The 14,929-nt window shown below is 42.1% G+C and overlaps 1 protein-coding gene across 1 annotated transcript; it reads left to right on the top strand.

The window, feature by feature from the left end:
* The first annotated feature begins 512 nt into the window (after positions 1-512).
* PFDN4 (prefoldin subunit 4) lies at positions 513-2,886 on the top strand. The gene is made up of 4 exons (XM_050314001.1): positions 513-675; positions 1,254-1,361; positions 1,977-2,120; positions 2,461-2,886. Exons 1-4 carry the CDS (start codon positions 652-654, stop codon positions 2,590-2,592), a joined length of 408 nt encoding a protein of 135 aa, XP_050169958.1. The 5' UTR covers positions 513-651; the 3' UTR covers positions 2,593-2,886.
* The last annotated feature ends 12,043 nt before the right edge of the window (positions 2,887-14,929 follow it).

The raw sequence follows: 14,929 nt of genomic DNA, 5'->3' as shown, positions 1-14,929 counted from the left end.
CTGTGTGTTCAGGGAATGGTTTGTTCTTGGGGCTCCAGACTGCTGGAGGACATTCTCAGCAGCTCTGGGGTCAGCAGTCAAACTGCCTGGGACCAAACACTAACCCCAGTCAGGTCCTGGCTCATAGCAAGATACAGACTCTCTGCAGACACTGCTCAGGGAGTTCCAGGCTCCAACCCAGCTTCCCAAACCTTCTTCCAAAGCCAGACATTTTTAAACTACGCTGTCCAGGGCCCTGGACTGTCCATGATCTTAGTCTAAGAGCTTTCAACTGCAGCTCATGGGAGGGTATCCCATCCCATCCCATCCCATCCCATCCCATCCCATCCCATCCCATCCCATCCCATCCCATCCCATCCCATCCCATTCCCGTCTCATGGCGCCCCCTGGCGGCCCCAGCGCTCTCTTTCCCCCTGCAGAGGCCCCTCCCCTGCTCTCGGGCCGTACCAAGCGCCGCGGGGATGGGCGCACCTTCATTCCGTGCCCCTTCTGTCCTTCGGCCACGCTGCTGTGCTGAGGGAGATAGGGAGAAGGAGAAGCCCCGATCCTCGCAGATTATCCGCTGCCAGGCCTTTTTCCTTGTTTTCCTTCTTTTTCCCCAATCCACAGCTCCCCCTCTGCGCGCAGGGTGGGTGGTTCAGCCCGACCAAGATGGCCGCCACCATGAAGAAGGCGGTGAGTGCGGGGCAGGGCCCGCCGGGGTTTGGCTCTTTCTTGGTGGGATTTATTCCCTTCCCGGGGGAATTGGGTCCCTCTCCGGCCGCTCCCTCCGACCGAGGGTTCCCCGAGGCCCTCTGCTGCCTGTCCCTGCCCCCGCAGCCCCGGGCTCGGGTGGTCCGTGCCCTGGCCCCACGCCGGGCCAGGCTGTGCCCAGAACCCCCGGTCGGTATCGGCTTAAAATCCTCTGTGGCACATCCCAGCTAACCACATAAAATGTGTTGCTGACAGAGCCCATGGATGTGTTACACTGTTCCTGCAGGGATTTTGGAGCTGAGTGTCCTGTTCAGGTGCCAGCCCTGTCCAGGAAACCCTTGGGTTTAGGATGCCGTGGATGGCTGGTGTTTTGATTGGGTGTTACCCAGCTAAATGTGGGTATTTCTCACGTCCTTCAGGAGGCATTTTAAAGAATCAGGTGTATAAGCACAGTGTAGTAGCTGCGAGACTCTTTCAGAAGCTTTATAGGAGTAATCTGGTAGTGAGACCCAAGGTAATATAAGAAATGAAGTGCTCATTTTGCCCTCTCCTCCTTGCAGGCTGCAGAAGATGTCAATGTCACCTTTGAAGATCAGCAGAAAATTAACAAGTTTGCAAGAAATACCAGCAGGATCACAGAGCTGAAAGAAGAAATAGAAGTGAAAAAGGTATCTTTGCTTCAGATATCACATATTCTTCATTGCCCTGAATCAGTTTTCAGCTGTAAGAGAAAATAGGTGGTGTGGGTTGCTGTGGGTTGATGTAATGCTTTGATTCTAATTTGGGGTTTCTGATACTTTGAAAACAGAGAATGGTAAAGTGGAAGAGAAGTAATGAGAAATAAAGATCTCCAGTACCTTTCTGCAAGCAGTTCTTGCAGCTCCTGAGTAATTTACATTTGCCATTTTAGATACTTTTCTTTTTGTTCTTTAGCTAAATTAAAAAATCTTGTGTAAGAGCATATCAGATATTAGTGAAATTTAAATCTGCTGTATTTCCCTTGTCTAGACAGTTAATTAATGACAGATCACGAGTATTGACTAGGAATTTCTACTGGATTGAATTTAATACTGATGCTAAATTACAGCTCTGGAACTGTTCCGTTGGATATCTTGCTGGTGGGTGGGATTTTTGCCCCAAATCCAGACTCACTGAGTTCCTGGTCCAACTGGTGGCATGACATAAGTGTTCCTTACCCGACACTGAGTTCCTTATCCAACTGTGTGCATTGAAACACTTGACCTGGTACAAAGGGAGCCTCTCTCTTATCTCTTGATAATTAGAAACAACTGCAGAACTTGGAAGATGCTTGTGATGACATCATGATGCTGGATGATGCAGATTCCCTTCTGATACCCTACCAGATTGGGGATGTCTTCATCAGTCATTCCCAGGAGGAGACACAGGAGATGCTGGAGGAGGCAAAGGTGTGTCTGGGCAGACGGGAGCTCCTTGGCTGCTCTGTGTGTGTGTGCTGAGCACTGCACTGGGGTGATCTGTCCATCCCGTCAACCTTTGACTTCCTAAAGTTGATGTTGGATTTGGGATTTGGTGGGGGGGGAGTGGATGTAGGATTTGAGTTTGTGTGCTAGGTAAGTCCCAGCTGGGCTGTCAGATACAAAGTCACCCCAGCCGTTGGCCCAGCAGGAAATCTGCAGCCTGACTGGGCACTCAGCTGGCACAGGGACACCTCTTGGTTGGTTGTGTGTTGTGACAAACGTGACTTTGGTTTACATAATTGATTGAGGTTTTTTTTTAATCTTTCAGAGAAGTTTACAAGAAGAAATCGAAGCGTTGGAATCCCGAGTGGAGTCAATTCAGAGGGTCTTATCTGACCTCAAAGTGCAGCTCTATGCAAAGTTTGGAAACAACATAAATCTTGAGGCTGAGGACAGTTAAAGCTTTTCTAAATACAACATACATTTTTTCCTTAGTTTATTAAATGTTTTGATAACATTGTTTTCAATTACATTTGAAAAAAAAATCCACCACTTTCTTTTTGGGTTTTTTTTGGTTGTTTTGGTTTGTGTTTTTCTTTTTTACTTTCCTGTCTTAGGTTCCATATATTTAATGAGAACTTTCATATTTTGGTTACTGCAGTTATTTATTTGTTCAGGAAAGCCTGTTGGTAAAGCATCAAGATTGGAATATTTGCATTGTTTATTGAAGTAATAAAGTCAGGCATGTATTATAGTTTCCTTGGTCTTGTTTTCCACTCCTGACAATGGTAAAGTATAAAAACAACAGGAATGGGGAAGTTTTGATTTGCACCGTGATGGCTGTTTGACAAAAGCTTCTCTGTGATACAGAGGGCAGGATTCAGCTGTGATGCTCTTTAGCTGGTTTTAGCAGCCCTCCTGGAAATACTAAATGCATCTTCTGTGTTTCAGTCCCTGAGCTCAGGCAGCTCAGGAGTCAGTGTTTACACTGATAACTTGGTGCACAATGTGGCAGCAAATTGTCAGAGGAGAAAGGAAGGATTTTTAAAGCTCACATTGAAGAAAAGCTTTTGGAGTCACTATATTCAGTCATTTTCTGCTTTATATTTAGAATCACAAAAGATGCTGTAAGTCACAGTGGTGAGTCTTAACTTCTAATTCTCCTCATCAGTCTGTTTCTAAATCCACATTTATAGACCAAATTGATGGCAGAATTGTTCCTAGACGATGTTGCTATGTCAGCATCGGTCTCTGAAACTACACCTCCATCGCTAGGTGGAGTTGAATGTAATTTTTAAATGTCTTAATTGGCTGACTCCTCACAACCTTAAAAAAAGAAAGGTGCTGTCTCACTTTTGGACTTTGGCTGCTTTGATTAATGTATTGCTCCACCTGCTCATTGGGACTTGACTTTTAAAAATTAAATCTTAGCACACTTAAATCATCTTTCTAAGCTATCTCCCAAAACAGTGTGGACAGAAAATTCAGTTTGCCAAATATTAACCTTCAGCTGTTGTTCTTAATAGGAATAATCAGAGTATGAGATAAGTATATTTTTTTAAAATGAGTAATACCAACCTATCACGTGCCAGTGGTGCAGCATCTCCTCTTCAAACAGTGTGAATGTTGTGGTTTTAATTCAAGCCTGTGCCTCAGGAAGCACAAATTTTTCCTTATTTCCTGAGTGAATGGTTCAGCTCCTCTTAGGTACAGTGTGGTTGTTGCAGCCATGGCAACTGCTGCTCTCTCTGGGGCACATTTGGTGTATTATCCAACATCCAATGGGCTTTATAACCCAAAGAAAATGTTGAAGATGTTTTTTCCCAGGTGAAAACTGCTGGAGTTTGATCCATAACGAGCAGCACCCAGCAGATGGCATCAAAGAACTGGGAATGCCGTGGGTTTTTTTTTTGGCAAGGCCATGCCAGGCTGGGAGTGCCACTGCTGGTTTTAGTGAAGTGAAGCTTTGGCTGCAGGGATCTCAGATCATTCATTGGTGGGTACCAGTTTAAAATTCCCTGCTGAGTGACTGCTGTTCTGAGCATGTCAAAGCATTTCAAAGGATTGGAATTTCCAGGTAGGACACAGTATGGATATGGCTTCATTATGGAAGAGTCATAGAATGATTTGGGTTGGAAGGGCCCTTAAAGCTGATCTGGTGCCAACCCCCTTGCCCTGGCAAGGTGTGGAGAGCTGGCATTATCCCTGCTGTTCTTTGCTCCTAAAAGTGTAGTTATCCATATATCCAGTGCTGATGTTTAGGGAAAGATGTTAAAGTGTCCTTGGGAGGGCCAGAGGTCTTGTTTTATGCTACCATCTCCTTATTTTCTATTACATGTGTGATCCTCTGGCCCATTTACTCAGTCCTTACCACATAAATGTAGGTGCCTTTTTGCACCTGGGGTGTCCAGTTTCCTTGCGTGGTTTGGAGGACTGTGTTTGCAAGTCAGGCAAGTCATTGTGCAACAGAATTTTTCAGATTAGTTTCTGAACTTTTGTAATTTACAGAAATATTCTGCCAGGCTGTCATTTGGTATTTTTATATGCGTAAAAGAGAACATGCAGGAGACACTGTTTTATCCCTAAGTTCTCATTGTAAAAGTTAATTTGCAGATTGTACAGCAGTTACTTGAAAGTATTTGACAGCAGTCACCTTTCTCCTCCCTTGTGAGTATTTTCAATTGGTTTTCAGTTAGCACTTACTCTGTTTAGCACCCCATCTTTTAAGTATTTTTTGGTAGACTGGAAATTTCTGTTTTCTACAGTAATGTTTGCTTTACTCTGCTTGTGTTTGCTTGAGTCTGGGTCAGATAGTAGAAGTCCATGAAAACCTGATGCTCTGTGCACTCTGTACATGTCATGAATCATTTAGCTGCACTTGACTATACATTTTTAAATATCTTTGTCAGAATGCAGATATTTTATTGTCATTCTCTGTGTTGTCAAGGGAGTGATGTTTGTAAAGCCTCTGAAAGCTGAAATGTGCCACAAAAGTGCTGTTACTTTAATCTGAGGGCATTTAGAATGTTAGCCAAGGGTCTCTTAGTGTTTAAATGAACTATTCAGCCCCATCTCTGGATTAAACCACAATTTCAGTAGTGGTTTTGTTTTGCAAGTCCCAGAGCCCCCTGTGGCTGGGCTGGCACTTGGCTGCAGCACTTAAAGCAGGTAAAGCAGCCAAGCTGGTGAGATACAGCTCATTTTAGGGCCTCAAGCCTAGGAGACACAACAGTTTTTCCAAGCAGGTTGGTGAAACCTCTGTCCAACATGGTAGGATACAGTTAACTGTATTTATTGTATTTTCAGGGGCCTGGTTGTGATTTTGTGTCTCATCATCTGATAGAGAAATGTTTTCCACATGATGATCTCCAGCATAACCTTCTCCAGTGGAACCTTCATTATTGCACATCACTTTTGTCGAGCAAATCCTTGGATCCCTTTACACTCCATAATATGAATGTGGATAATTATTAAGTAATTATAGGAAATGGTGTGTAGCTGAAGTACAGATAATGTTGTGGTAATAACTGGGACCTCAAAAAGCAGAAAGATCCTGAGTTCTGAATACTAAAGCCATATTTTCTGTAGGAACAACAGAACTGAGCACTTTGGTTTGCATGAGTCAGTGGTTCAGATAATTTATCTAATGTTATTCTAATAGTCTGATTCATGAAAGAGAAAAAAATAGGGATGTATAGAGGCATAATGAGGGCTGACAGGAATTATTTACAACCAAGTTTGTCTTTATTTAGATTGTATGAGTCATGCAGAAAACCCAATTATTTTGTAATTAAACATTAGCTGCTGCTGGGGCTGCACAGAACACAGAGCACCAAACACAGTGGCCAGGGAGGATTTCCTCGGCAAGAAGAAAATTTCCCCTTTGCTTTGTCAAGCACAAGTGAGGGAAAACATTTTTCAGTAGATTTTTACATTCTGTCAAGTGTTACCCCTTCAAGCACAGAACATCAGTCCATCATATCAAGTTTGGATGATTTTCTTGCCTTGTTATCTGTAGCAAAAGAGTTGTGCAGACCAGACTTACAATGTTCAGGTAAAGTTACAGGTTTGGGACTTTTTTTAAAATTATATTTAGAGTGTCTGGACATAAGTATGAATTAAACCAGACTCATGGGTCAGGGCTGGCCTTTGAACAACACCACTTCATATATTTATATATAAGTCCTGAGTGCCTTTGGGTAACAACAGTGGTGAAATCAACTCAGATGAAAATTATTAATCTCAGCACACCTGGCCAAGGATTGATGGCAGCTCTACACCCAAGACTGCTTTTTATTAACACTTGGGGGGAAAATAATAAAACTTTCATTTCTGTTGTGAAAGCTCTTCCTCCCCCAGTTGTTTAATATTGCTGTTAAAAGTCCACACAGAAGAGCTTTAGTTTGCTTCTGAAAGTGTCTCCCAGCAACGGTGTTAAACATGTCAGTGATGTCAAACAGCCTCTGGGCAAGATTTTAAACAAGACTTGTCTCTCCTTGTAGGGATTGAAGAAGTGTTCATGTGCTTTTCATGTATGTGCTACCTGAGAGAAATAATTGTGATAATTGAAGCTCCTGAGAAGAGGAGCGATGGATGTGTTGGAGACGTTCAGCATAACATTTATAGTGGTTGATTTTCACACTCTGCAGAAAATGCTGCTACAACACCTATGCAGACAAATACAAATATTAAAGATCACTGTTTTTAAAAAAGGAACAAAGTGGTCTTCACTGTAGGAGAATTTTGGTCGTAAGTACACATTTTATTGCAGTTGTGATCTTTGAATTTAGGAAAGTGGTAGAAAAAAGCCTGTAGAACTTGTTTTATTCGTTAATTTATGTGTTAATTTGACAGGGCTACAGTTGAAGATGTTTTTCTTTCTGTTGTCTTCACCCTCCAGTTTTGGACATCAGTGGTACAGAGGAGCTGTACAACAACCTGTGGGTGTTACTGGGAGATTGCAGAAGTTTTGCAGTTACCCTCTCCTAGATTGTCCTCCTCACAGTTCATTCCTGTGGGATGTAGCCCTGGAGGAGATCATGATGTTTATGAATAGTCAAGGAGTGCTTTATAACACTCATTTTCACCTCTGCAGTCACTTCTCACGACTCATTATTGCAGGTACAAAGTACTGTGTGATGAAGAATTGGTTCTATGATGCTCTATATTGTGGGTTGGTTGACTGTGGGTTTCTTGTTTTCATTTAGTTTTTTAAGTTCTTGAAGAAAAAATAACTAGAGGTCAAAAAGTACAAATTTATAATCAACTTTGCATTGCACATAAAGCTCAAAAAAATCCCTGTTTTACCTGTGTGATACTGAACTCTGGTAGCCAAATTTATCTCAGATGAGACTTGGAACTAAGGTAATATTTTTCTTGCTGTGACCCTGAGCTGGTGCTTTGCATTTTGTACATCTAGTTTGGACTTTGGAAGCTTTCCCTTCCCAGCCAAGGAATGTATGTATTTATGGTGCTGCTTGGTGACATCAGCATAGGAATGTCACATCAGCTTGGCTTTTATTTATTGTCACTGCCTGGAACTTCTTGACACAGAATTTTATCACCATTAGATTTGATATGACAAACAGCTAATAAAATAAAATTGTGTTTCATTTTTATATCAAAGCAAAGATTTATTTAACATTGTCACAAAGTTTCAGCTGACTCCTGTTGCTGTGGCAACGTGCAGTAACTTGGTGGTTAGCTTAGGAATTAGCTCAAGAATTCCCTGAGTTGGATGTCAAGAGGAATAACTTGCAGAGCTTTCCTTATGCTGAACAAGACAGGAGGGAGAAAGATCCCGGACTCTCAGACTTGACTCTGGGCTCTGCTAAACCACCCCTGAGGGCACCAGACACTTTAGGCCAGAGGAAGGAATTGAATAAAACATAAACTTCACCAATCTCTTGTAATGTGGTGAATGTAGGACCATGAGGTCAGTCCAACTCTTACCGTTAATTTAATGTTTTAAGGTATAAGCCAACCATTAATCTTCAGTCATTGAATATTTTCCTGTATCCTACATAAAAATCACACAAATAATCCCTCTGATGGAGGAAATCAGGGCAACAGTTCTCCAGGCTGAGGGGCTGCACAGAGAGAACATTGCCATACATTAGTTCTGTTCTTCCCTCTCTTTTGCTCACTATGGATTGTTCCTAAAGGAATGGCGTGGGCTGCAAGGATATTAAAATGAGCTTTTGTGGCCTCTCTGACACAGTCATGAGCACAGGGCATCACAGGACTGCATTCTGACCCACTACAAGAACTGTTTGTTTTGAGTGGATGCTGTGAGAATATAAAAACACCTTAATGTCTCATTTTTTGAACATTTAACCAAAATCAGCATGCTCCTGAAATTTTTTTTTTATTAATGAAATTCCTGTTCAGTTCTTTTTGTCCTCCTCAGATGTATTTACTTATCTGCCTCAGCTATTGCAAGGGTGAATTAGTCAATGTTTTGAGAGCTTTGTAAAGCATCATGTAGGTGTCAAGATTTTAAATAATCTCTCAGATAGCGTTTATCACTGTATTTAATAGGCTTTCAATTAGAATGCCAATTGACACTGATTTGTTTTAAAGAAACAGACATAGTTTTAATTACAGCATGCACATCCAGCCTGGTATTTAATTGCAGCAAGATTGCTGAAGTGCTGTCTTCATCCCTAGATGCACGAGGACAAAGCTTTTACTTAATCCTGTGTAATTAGGATGAAGGAGGAACATTATGCCAGCAGGTGCAAAAGAGCTCAAAAGGGAAGGGCTGAGGAGCAGGTTTCTGTGGCCTTGCTGTTGAATTGCTGTAATTTTGTAGAGACTTGCCCCAAAATGGGATCTGGGTGCCTGCATCTGTTGTGCTAAATCACCAGCACGGGCTCAGGAGAAGCTGGGATTAGCTGAAGGGAAATCTCCCTCTTCTTCTGCGGAGTTCACCATCCTGGGCTGAAATTGTTCATGGCCAGTACAACTGGAGACCAGCACAGGAAGGACATGGAGCTGTTGGAGAGAGCCCAGAGGAGGCACCAGGATGATCAGAGGGATGGAGCAGCTCTGCTGGGAGGAAAGGCTGAGAGAGTTGGGATTGACCAGCCTGGAGAAAGAAGTTTCAGGGTGATCTAATGGTGGCCTTCCAGTGCCTGAGGGAGCTACAAGAAAGATGGAGAGAGACTATTTCCAAGGGTCTGGAGAGACAGGACAAGGGGGAATGGCTGCAAACTGACAGAGAGGAGGGTTAGATGTGATATTGGGAAGAAATTCTTGGCTGTGAGGGTGGGGAGGCCCTGGCACAGGTTGCCCAGAGAAGCTGTGGCTGCCCCATCCCAGGAAGTGTTCAACCTGGGCTAGTGGAAGGTGTCCCTACCCATGGCAGGGGGTTGGAAGGAGATGGTCTTTAAGGTCCCTTCCAGCCCAAAGGATTCTGTCATTCCGTAATTCCATGCCCAGTGCCTCAGGGAAGCAGCCCTGGAGCACACACAGAGTCAGGGTGCAGATCCTTCACTGCCTTTCACTCTGCCCTCAGATTCTGGTCCAGCAAAGGGCTGAAGAGTCCATGTGATCCCACTAAAAAGAATAGCAGTAGACAAGCATATCAGAAGTTTGGTAACAGCAAAACACTGTCCTAAATCAGGTGTTTAATTTGCAGTATCTGTACACCAGAGCCCATATTCGGTATTAATTATTTTCCATCATGCACTGAGATGTCACTTTGCAAGTCATATCTGCATTTCCTTTTCCCTTGGCACACGCTATGTTGGTATTAAAAGCTGATCTGCTTTATGTTTTGTTTTTTTATTATTATTTCTGTACATTTGTAAAGCACATTGAGTCAATATGTCACCTATCAGCACTGCAAATCTCCTACTTCCAAGTGTTGTGATCCAGGGCAAACTGCAGGCTTTGAAGTTTTAATACAATAATCCCCTTCCCAGCCAAAGGAAAGGTTTCAAGACATCAATTTTCAGTGTGTTATGACTACAAAAGCTGTGCTTCACTAACTACAGCTCGAGCAAGGGCACCTCTGGTGCCACCTCTCCCAGCTAAGGGCTGGAAGTGTAGATTTGGGAGACAGCATTGTAAATAGTGACACTGAGCACTGCTGGAATCTGAAGGCTCCTGTAACAATGGTTTATCTTCTCACAAACAGGAGCCTGAGTTTGTCTCAGTGACTTATCTCGTGTCAGCTGTGCCATGCACAGTTCCACGTGGAGTTTTTGCAACAGCATGATCAGTTATTTGCTTAACACACCCCCAAAACTGACCATCTTCGTATTAAAACCCCCTTGATTTCAGGTTACTCTTCTTGCTGCTCAGTGTTAATATTCTCAGTGTTAATATTGTGGGTTTCTTGTTTTCTTTTTGTTTTTTCAAGTTTTTTAAGAACTTTAAGAACTAGAGGGCAAAAAGTACACATTTATAGTCAGCTTTGCATTGCACACAAAGCTCAAAAAAATCCCTGTTTTGCCTGTGTGATACTGAACTCTGGTAGCCAAATTTATCTCAGATGAGACTTGGAACTAAGATACTACTTTTATTGTTCCCTAACCAGTGACACTGAGCTGGTGTCACTTCCTTTAGAAGTGTCATTTCCTTTAGAAATCAGTGGCTAAACATTGAATACTCAGTTCTTAGACAATGCACAGGATGATTGTATTACCTGCAGTGTGGTACATTCCCACCTGAGTGTTTAAGCACCTCTTTTCTCTAAGATCTGTGGTTAAAAAGATGAAGATTGAAGTAATTTTGAAGCAGAATGTGACCAATGTCTGGACTGCTGTGCCATGTGCAAAATGGAGCAGACTGAGCTTTTCAGCCCCTTCAACAAAACAAGGCTAAAATAAATCCAGAGTGGAAAATAAATTGAGCTGATGATTTGATTGTACCTAATTTTCACTGGCTTTGTGTCATTCTGCATTCACAGCATAACTCCCCTCATGCACAACTGTAAACATTTTGTTCTCATTGATTCCTCTTGTCCTAAGGAACAATTTTATCCATCAGCATCAAGAAGAATATGAATGTCCAGCCCCTGCCCATGATAATTGTTATACTTTCAGGGAAAAGCTGCATTGGAATGCTGTTAAATTCTTGGCACACACCCTGAATTTGAGCAAAAAAGATAGACCTAGTCTTGTGAGTCATTTTCTTGATTGATCTAATTTACCTTGAAGGTTAATGTATTCTAAACTAATTCAGAGATTAATAACCACTTAAAGGTATATGAAAGACATTTAACTGTATACCAGGCGAGTGTTGTAACCCAGTTTATTATCTCTTCAATGACTTTGGGATTTCATTTGATGAGATTTAAGAGTTATTTGATTGTTTGATACACAGAGTGGTGGGTACAAAGTAAAAAGGTGTTTTCAGAGCTCACTGGGTAATTCTGAAGAAGGGATGTAATTCTATTTACTTATACTGCATAATTAAACCCTTCATGTTCAAGGTGATACTGTTTTTTCTTATGACATGCATTAAAATGTTCAGTGATTAAATAATTGGACCAGAACAGCACTGGACCTGTCCATTCTCCAGCCTGCTTTGACTTCTGGGACAACAGAATTGATGATGCTGCTCTTCCTCCTTTTTTTCCAAGACTGCACCAGAACACCATGCAGAGCTTTGCCTTTATATTAAGGAACTGTGTCCAACTTAGGCATTAACTTGTTTAAAATAAAAAATGCAAGTTTTTTTTCATGCCTAGTGGCACCGTTAGATCATGTGAGAGCTTCACACATGATTTGTGGCCTGTGAACTTCCCTGAGTGGTGCTGAGGATCCACTCCCAGAGCAGGAAGTCAGTTCTGTATAAACAGAGAGGTTGATATTTAAAAATGCTGAACATCTTGAGCTGCCAGAAATTGGTGAGAGTTGCAAGTATTAAGGAGCAGCAGGGAACAGATCAGGCAAATAGCATCTGTTTACTGTAAATATTTTGGTTTCTATTTACAGCAGACAGGTACCAACATTGTGAGCAAACAGGCACATTGATACCTCTGAATATTGTGTGTGATCCCACTCACTGACCTTTAAAACCCACAAAGGTGGCATACAAGGTGTTTTGTTGCTAAGACTGTGGGATCCTCGCTGTTTGTACAGCTTGGATGGTGTTTTATCTGGGTTTTTATCTCAAACCACTGTTGCATGAACGCTGAATGCACAATGAGCCCCTGGCTGCCTGATTTATGTCTCCAGCTCCTCATGACTTCACAGCTCACGAGTGTCAGAGCAAAACTGAGCCCACATTGATTTATGAAGGGTCATCAATAAAGGGTGACAGAAAAGGGCTGGTCTAAAATCAGGGCTCTGTGTGCAACTCTGGGCTACCCAGGTACTCAAAAACCTGCTCCATTCCTAACCCAAGCCAAGCAAACAGGATTATGAAATTGTTGTAAGTGAAGAAAACGCAAGAGAGGCTTTGTGGAGATTCAGGTAACATATGAGAATCTATGCATGAGCTCTATAAATAATACAAGAGCTTTTAATTTTGAGATTCTGCTGGGCTGTTAAAGGGAACAAAAGGCCTAGAAAATAGATAGCTTTGTTCAGAGTAAAGTAAAAAATACTAAGACAAATATTAGGGAAGAATCAAATGGATGAACTGGTGAATAGGTACAGAAATTACTAGAAAATGTAGTGTACTGGGGCCTTGCTGAAGAGACATGGTTGTGTGTTGAAATGGTCTCTCAGGGCTTGCTTTGTCCCTTCAAACTGGAAAACACAGGAAAGGCAAGATTTCAAAAGTACCATTTTCATTACCATTGACAAATTAAAAAAAGAAAAAAGGAAAAACCAGCAAAAGTGGTCCTGTCTTGGGGAGGACCACTGGAATGCTTTCTTGAGAATAACATAGTCAGGACTGGCCACTTGACTCCTGATTCAGCTTAAATTGCAGAAGAGATTCAGCCAATGAGGGATTTGCAGAAAACCATTTTTTTTAAAAGTTCTGAATTTGCATTTTAAATGAAAAATGCACTTTAGGTCCCAATATTAACAGCAGATCTTTCCTGTAAATTAGAAAAGAGGACAAGAACCAGTTCAGAAATCATTAGACCAAGTTGCTCAGAGCCACATCCAACCTGGCCTTGGACACTTCCAGGGATCCAGGGGCAGCCACAGCTTCTCTGGGCAACCTGTGCCAGGGCCTCCCCACCCTCACAGGCAACAATTTCTTTCTTCCTAATATCTAATCTAAACCTACTCTCTGTCATTTTAAGTCACAATGATTTGCTGGGGCAACTGCCCCACAGAAGCAAGAACATACCTCCCCCCCAAAAATGAAGCTCGTTGGGAGCTTGATTTGAGAGGTGTAGGCTCATAATAAAGCTGGGAAGGAGAACATCATGCATGTCATTTTGTATCACAGCCTGCCATTAGTCATTGTAATTCCAACATATGTTAGCCATGAAAATCCCTGCTCTTTTGGAAATACATTTATTGGAGGGTGTTCTGTTGGACAAAGAACTGTCAAATATCATTAGCACAGCCTGTCCATCTTTCATGGTTCTTTTTTTTTTTTCGAGAACTAAAGCTTGGAGGCAATATGGTATCAGCCTCTAGATTAAATTAAAGGTCTGCAAAATAGATACTTTATCTAATTTTCTATGCAAGAAGGTACAGATTTGCTACTGGTAATGCAGAGAGCTCAGGAGAGATTTCATCTGCTCACCACATGGTGCATTCAGGGGAGGAAGATGTTTGCTTTTAAACCATTTCAAAGCACAACAGTCTTCCAGGGAGCTGAAACCGTGAGGATCACACAGCTGGTGTTGTATCTGGAGTGGAAGAGAGGAGTTGAGAAGATTTCCAAGCCTGATGTTATGTGGTGAACTGAAAGAGGGAGGATGTCAGCAGGGCAGGGGAATAGAGAAGTAGAACCTCAAGCAAGATGACAGTGATGTCAGCAGAGCTGGGAATTACTGACAGCAAAGAGTTGTCATGGTTTGGTCTGACCAGCATCACCAGAGCAAATGGCACTGAAAACTCACAGGGCCACAAGGCAGAGGTTCCAAGATTCCCTGACTTCACACCTGCTCCTGGAAAGGAATGGATGCCATTCCCACGTTGGACTTGGGAGGATTTCATGAACCAAGATGCAGCCCAGCAATGTGATGCAGCCTGTGATTCAGAAGTGCTCATCTCTGTAATGCCACTGATTACTGCAGAAAGGTCAAAACCATCTGAATTCATCATTTCAGTTTTCCCCTGCAGTATTAATTTGGGTTTGGTGGCAGTTAAACCAGAAGCAGTGGAATCGATTTTCTGAGTGCAGACTGTAGAACTCAGCTGGGTACAAAAGCAAACCTATTCCCACTGTCAAAAAAGGGATTAGTTTCTGTTTTTCATCCTGCTTTTGGTCAGCCTCCAGATCAGTTTCATACTTTTGGATTCTTTATAAAAAGCTTTTAAAGTTTTTTTATGAACAAATGGCTTTTCAGTGAGAAAAGGACAACTTTTTCTGAAAAAGTGAGCTCTATTTTTGCCCAGTTCTAACAAAGTGATAGTAGCTGGCAGCTGAGTTATGAAATCAGAGCTTCATTTGCCAGACATTGCCCACCCAACTAAAAGGCTTCCACTGTACCAAGAAATGCCAGTAAGAAATCCGTTTGAGTAACACATGGAGTAAGAATTACACTGTTGTCTGTGGACTTTGGTTTAAAGTGTTTTCTCAAAGTAGTTCTGCTGCGTGAGGTGCAGGCACTGATACAGAAATTGCAGTTCTGACATCTCAAACATCTCATTACTGACTATCTTACCTTCCAGTTTCTGGTCATTATTTCACAAAGTTTGTAACATTTCTTT

The sequence above is a fragment of the Myiozetetes cayanensis genome, unplaced genomic scaffold (genome assembly GCF_022539395.1).
Source record: "Myiozetetes cayanensis isolate MyiCay16 unplaced genomic scaffold, myiCay2020 scf19, whole genome shotgun sequence".
Classification (NCBI taxonomy): Eukaryota; Metazoa; Chordata; class Aves; order Passeriformes; family Tyrannidae; genus Myiozetetes; species Myiozetetes cayanensis.
The sequence above is the reverse complement of the archived record's forward strand: the minus strand, read 5'-3'. Positions and strand labels throughout refer to the sequence as shown.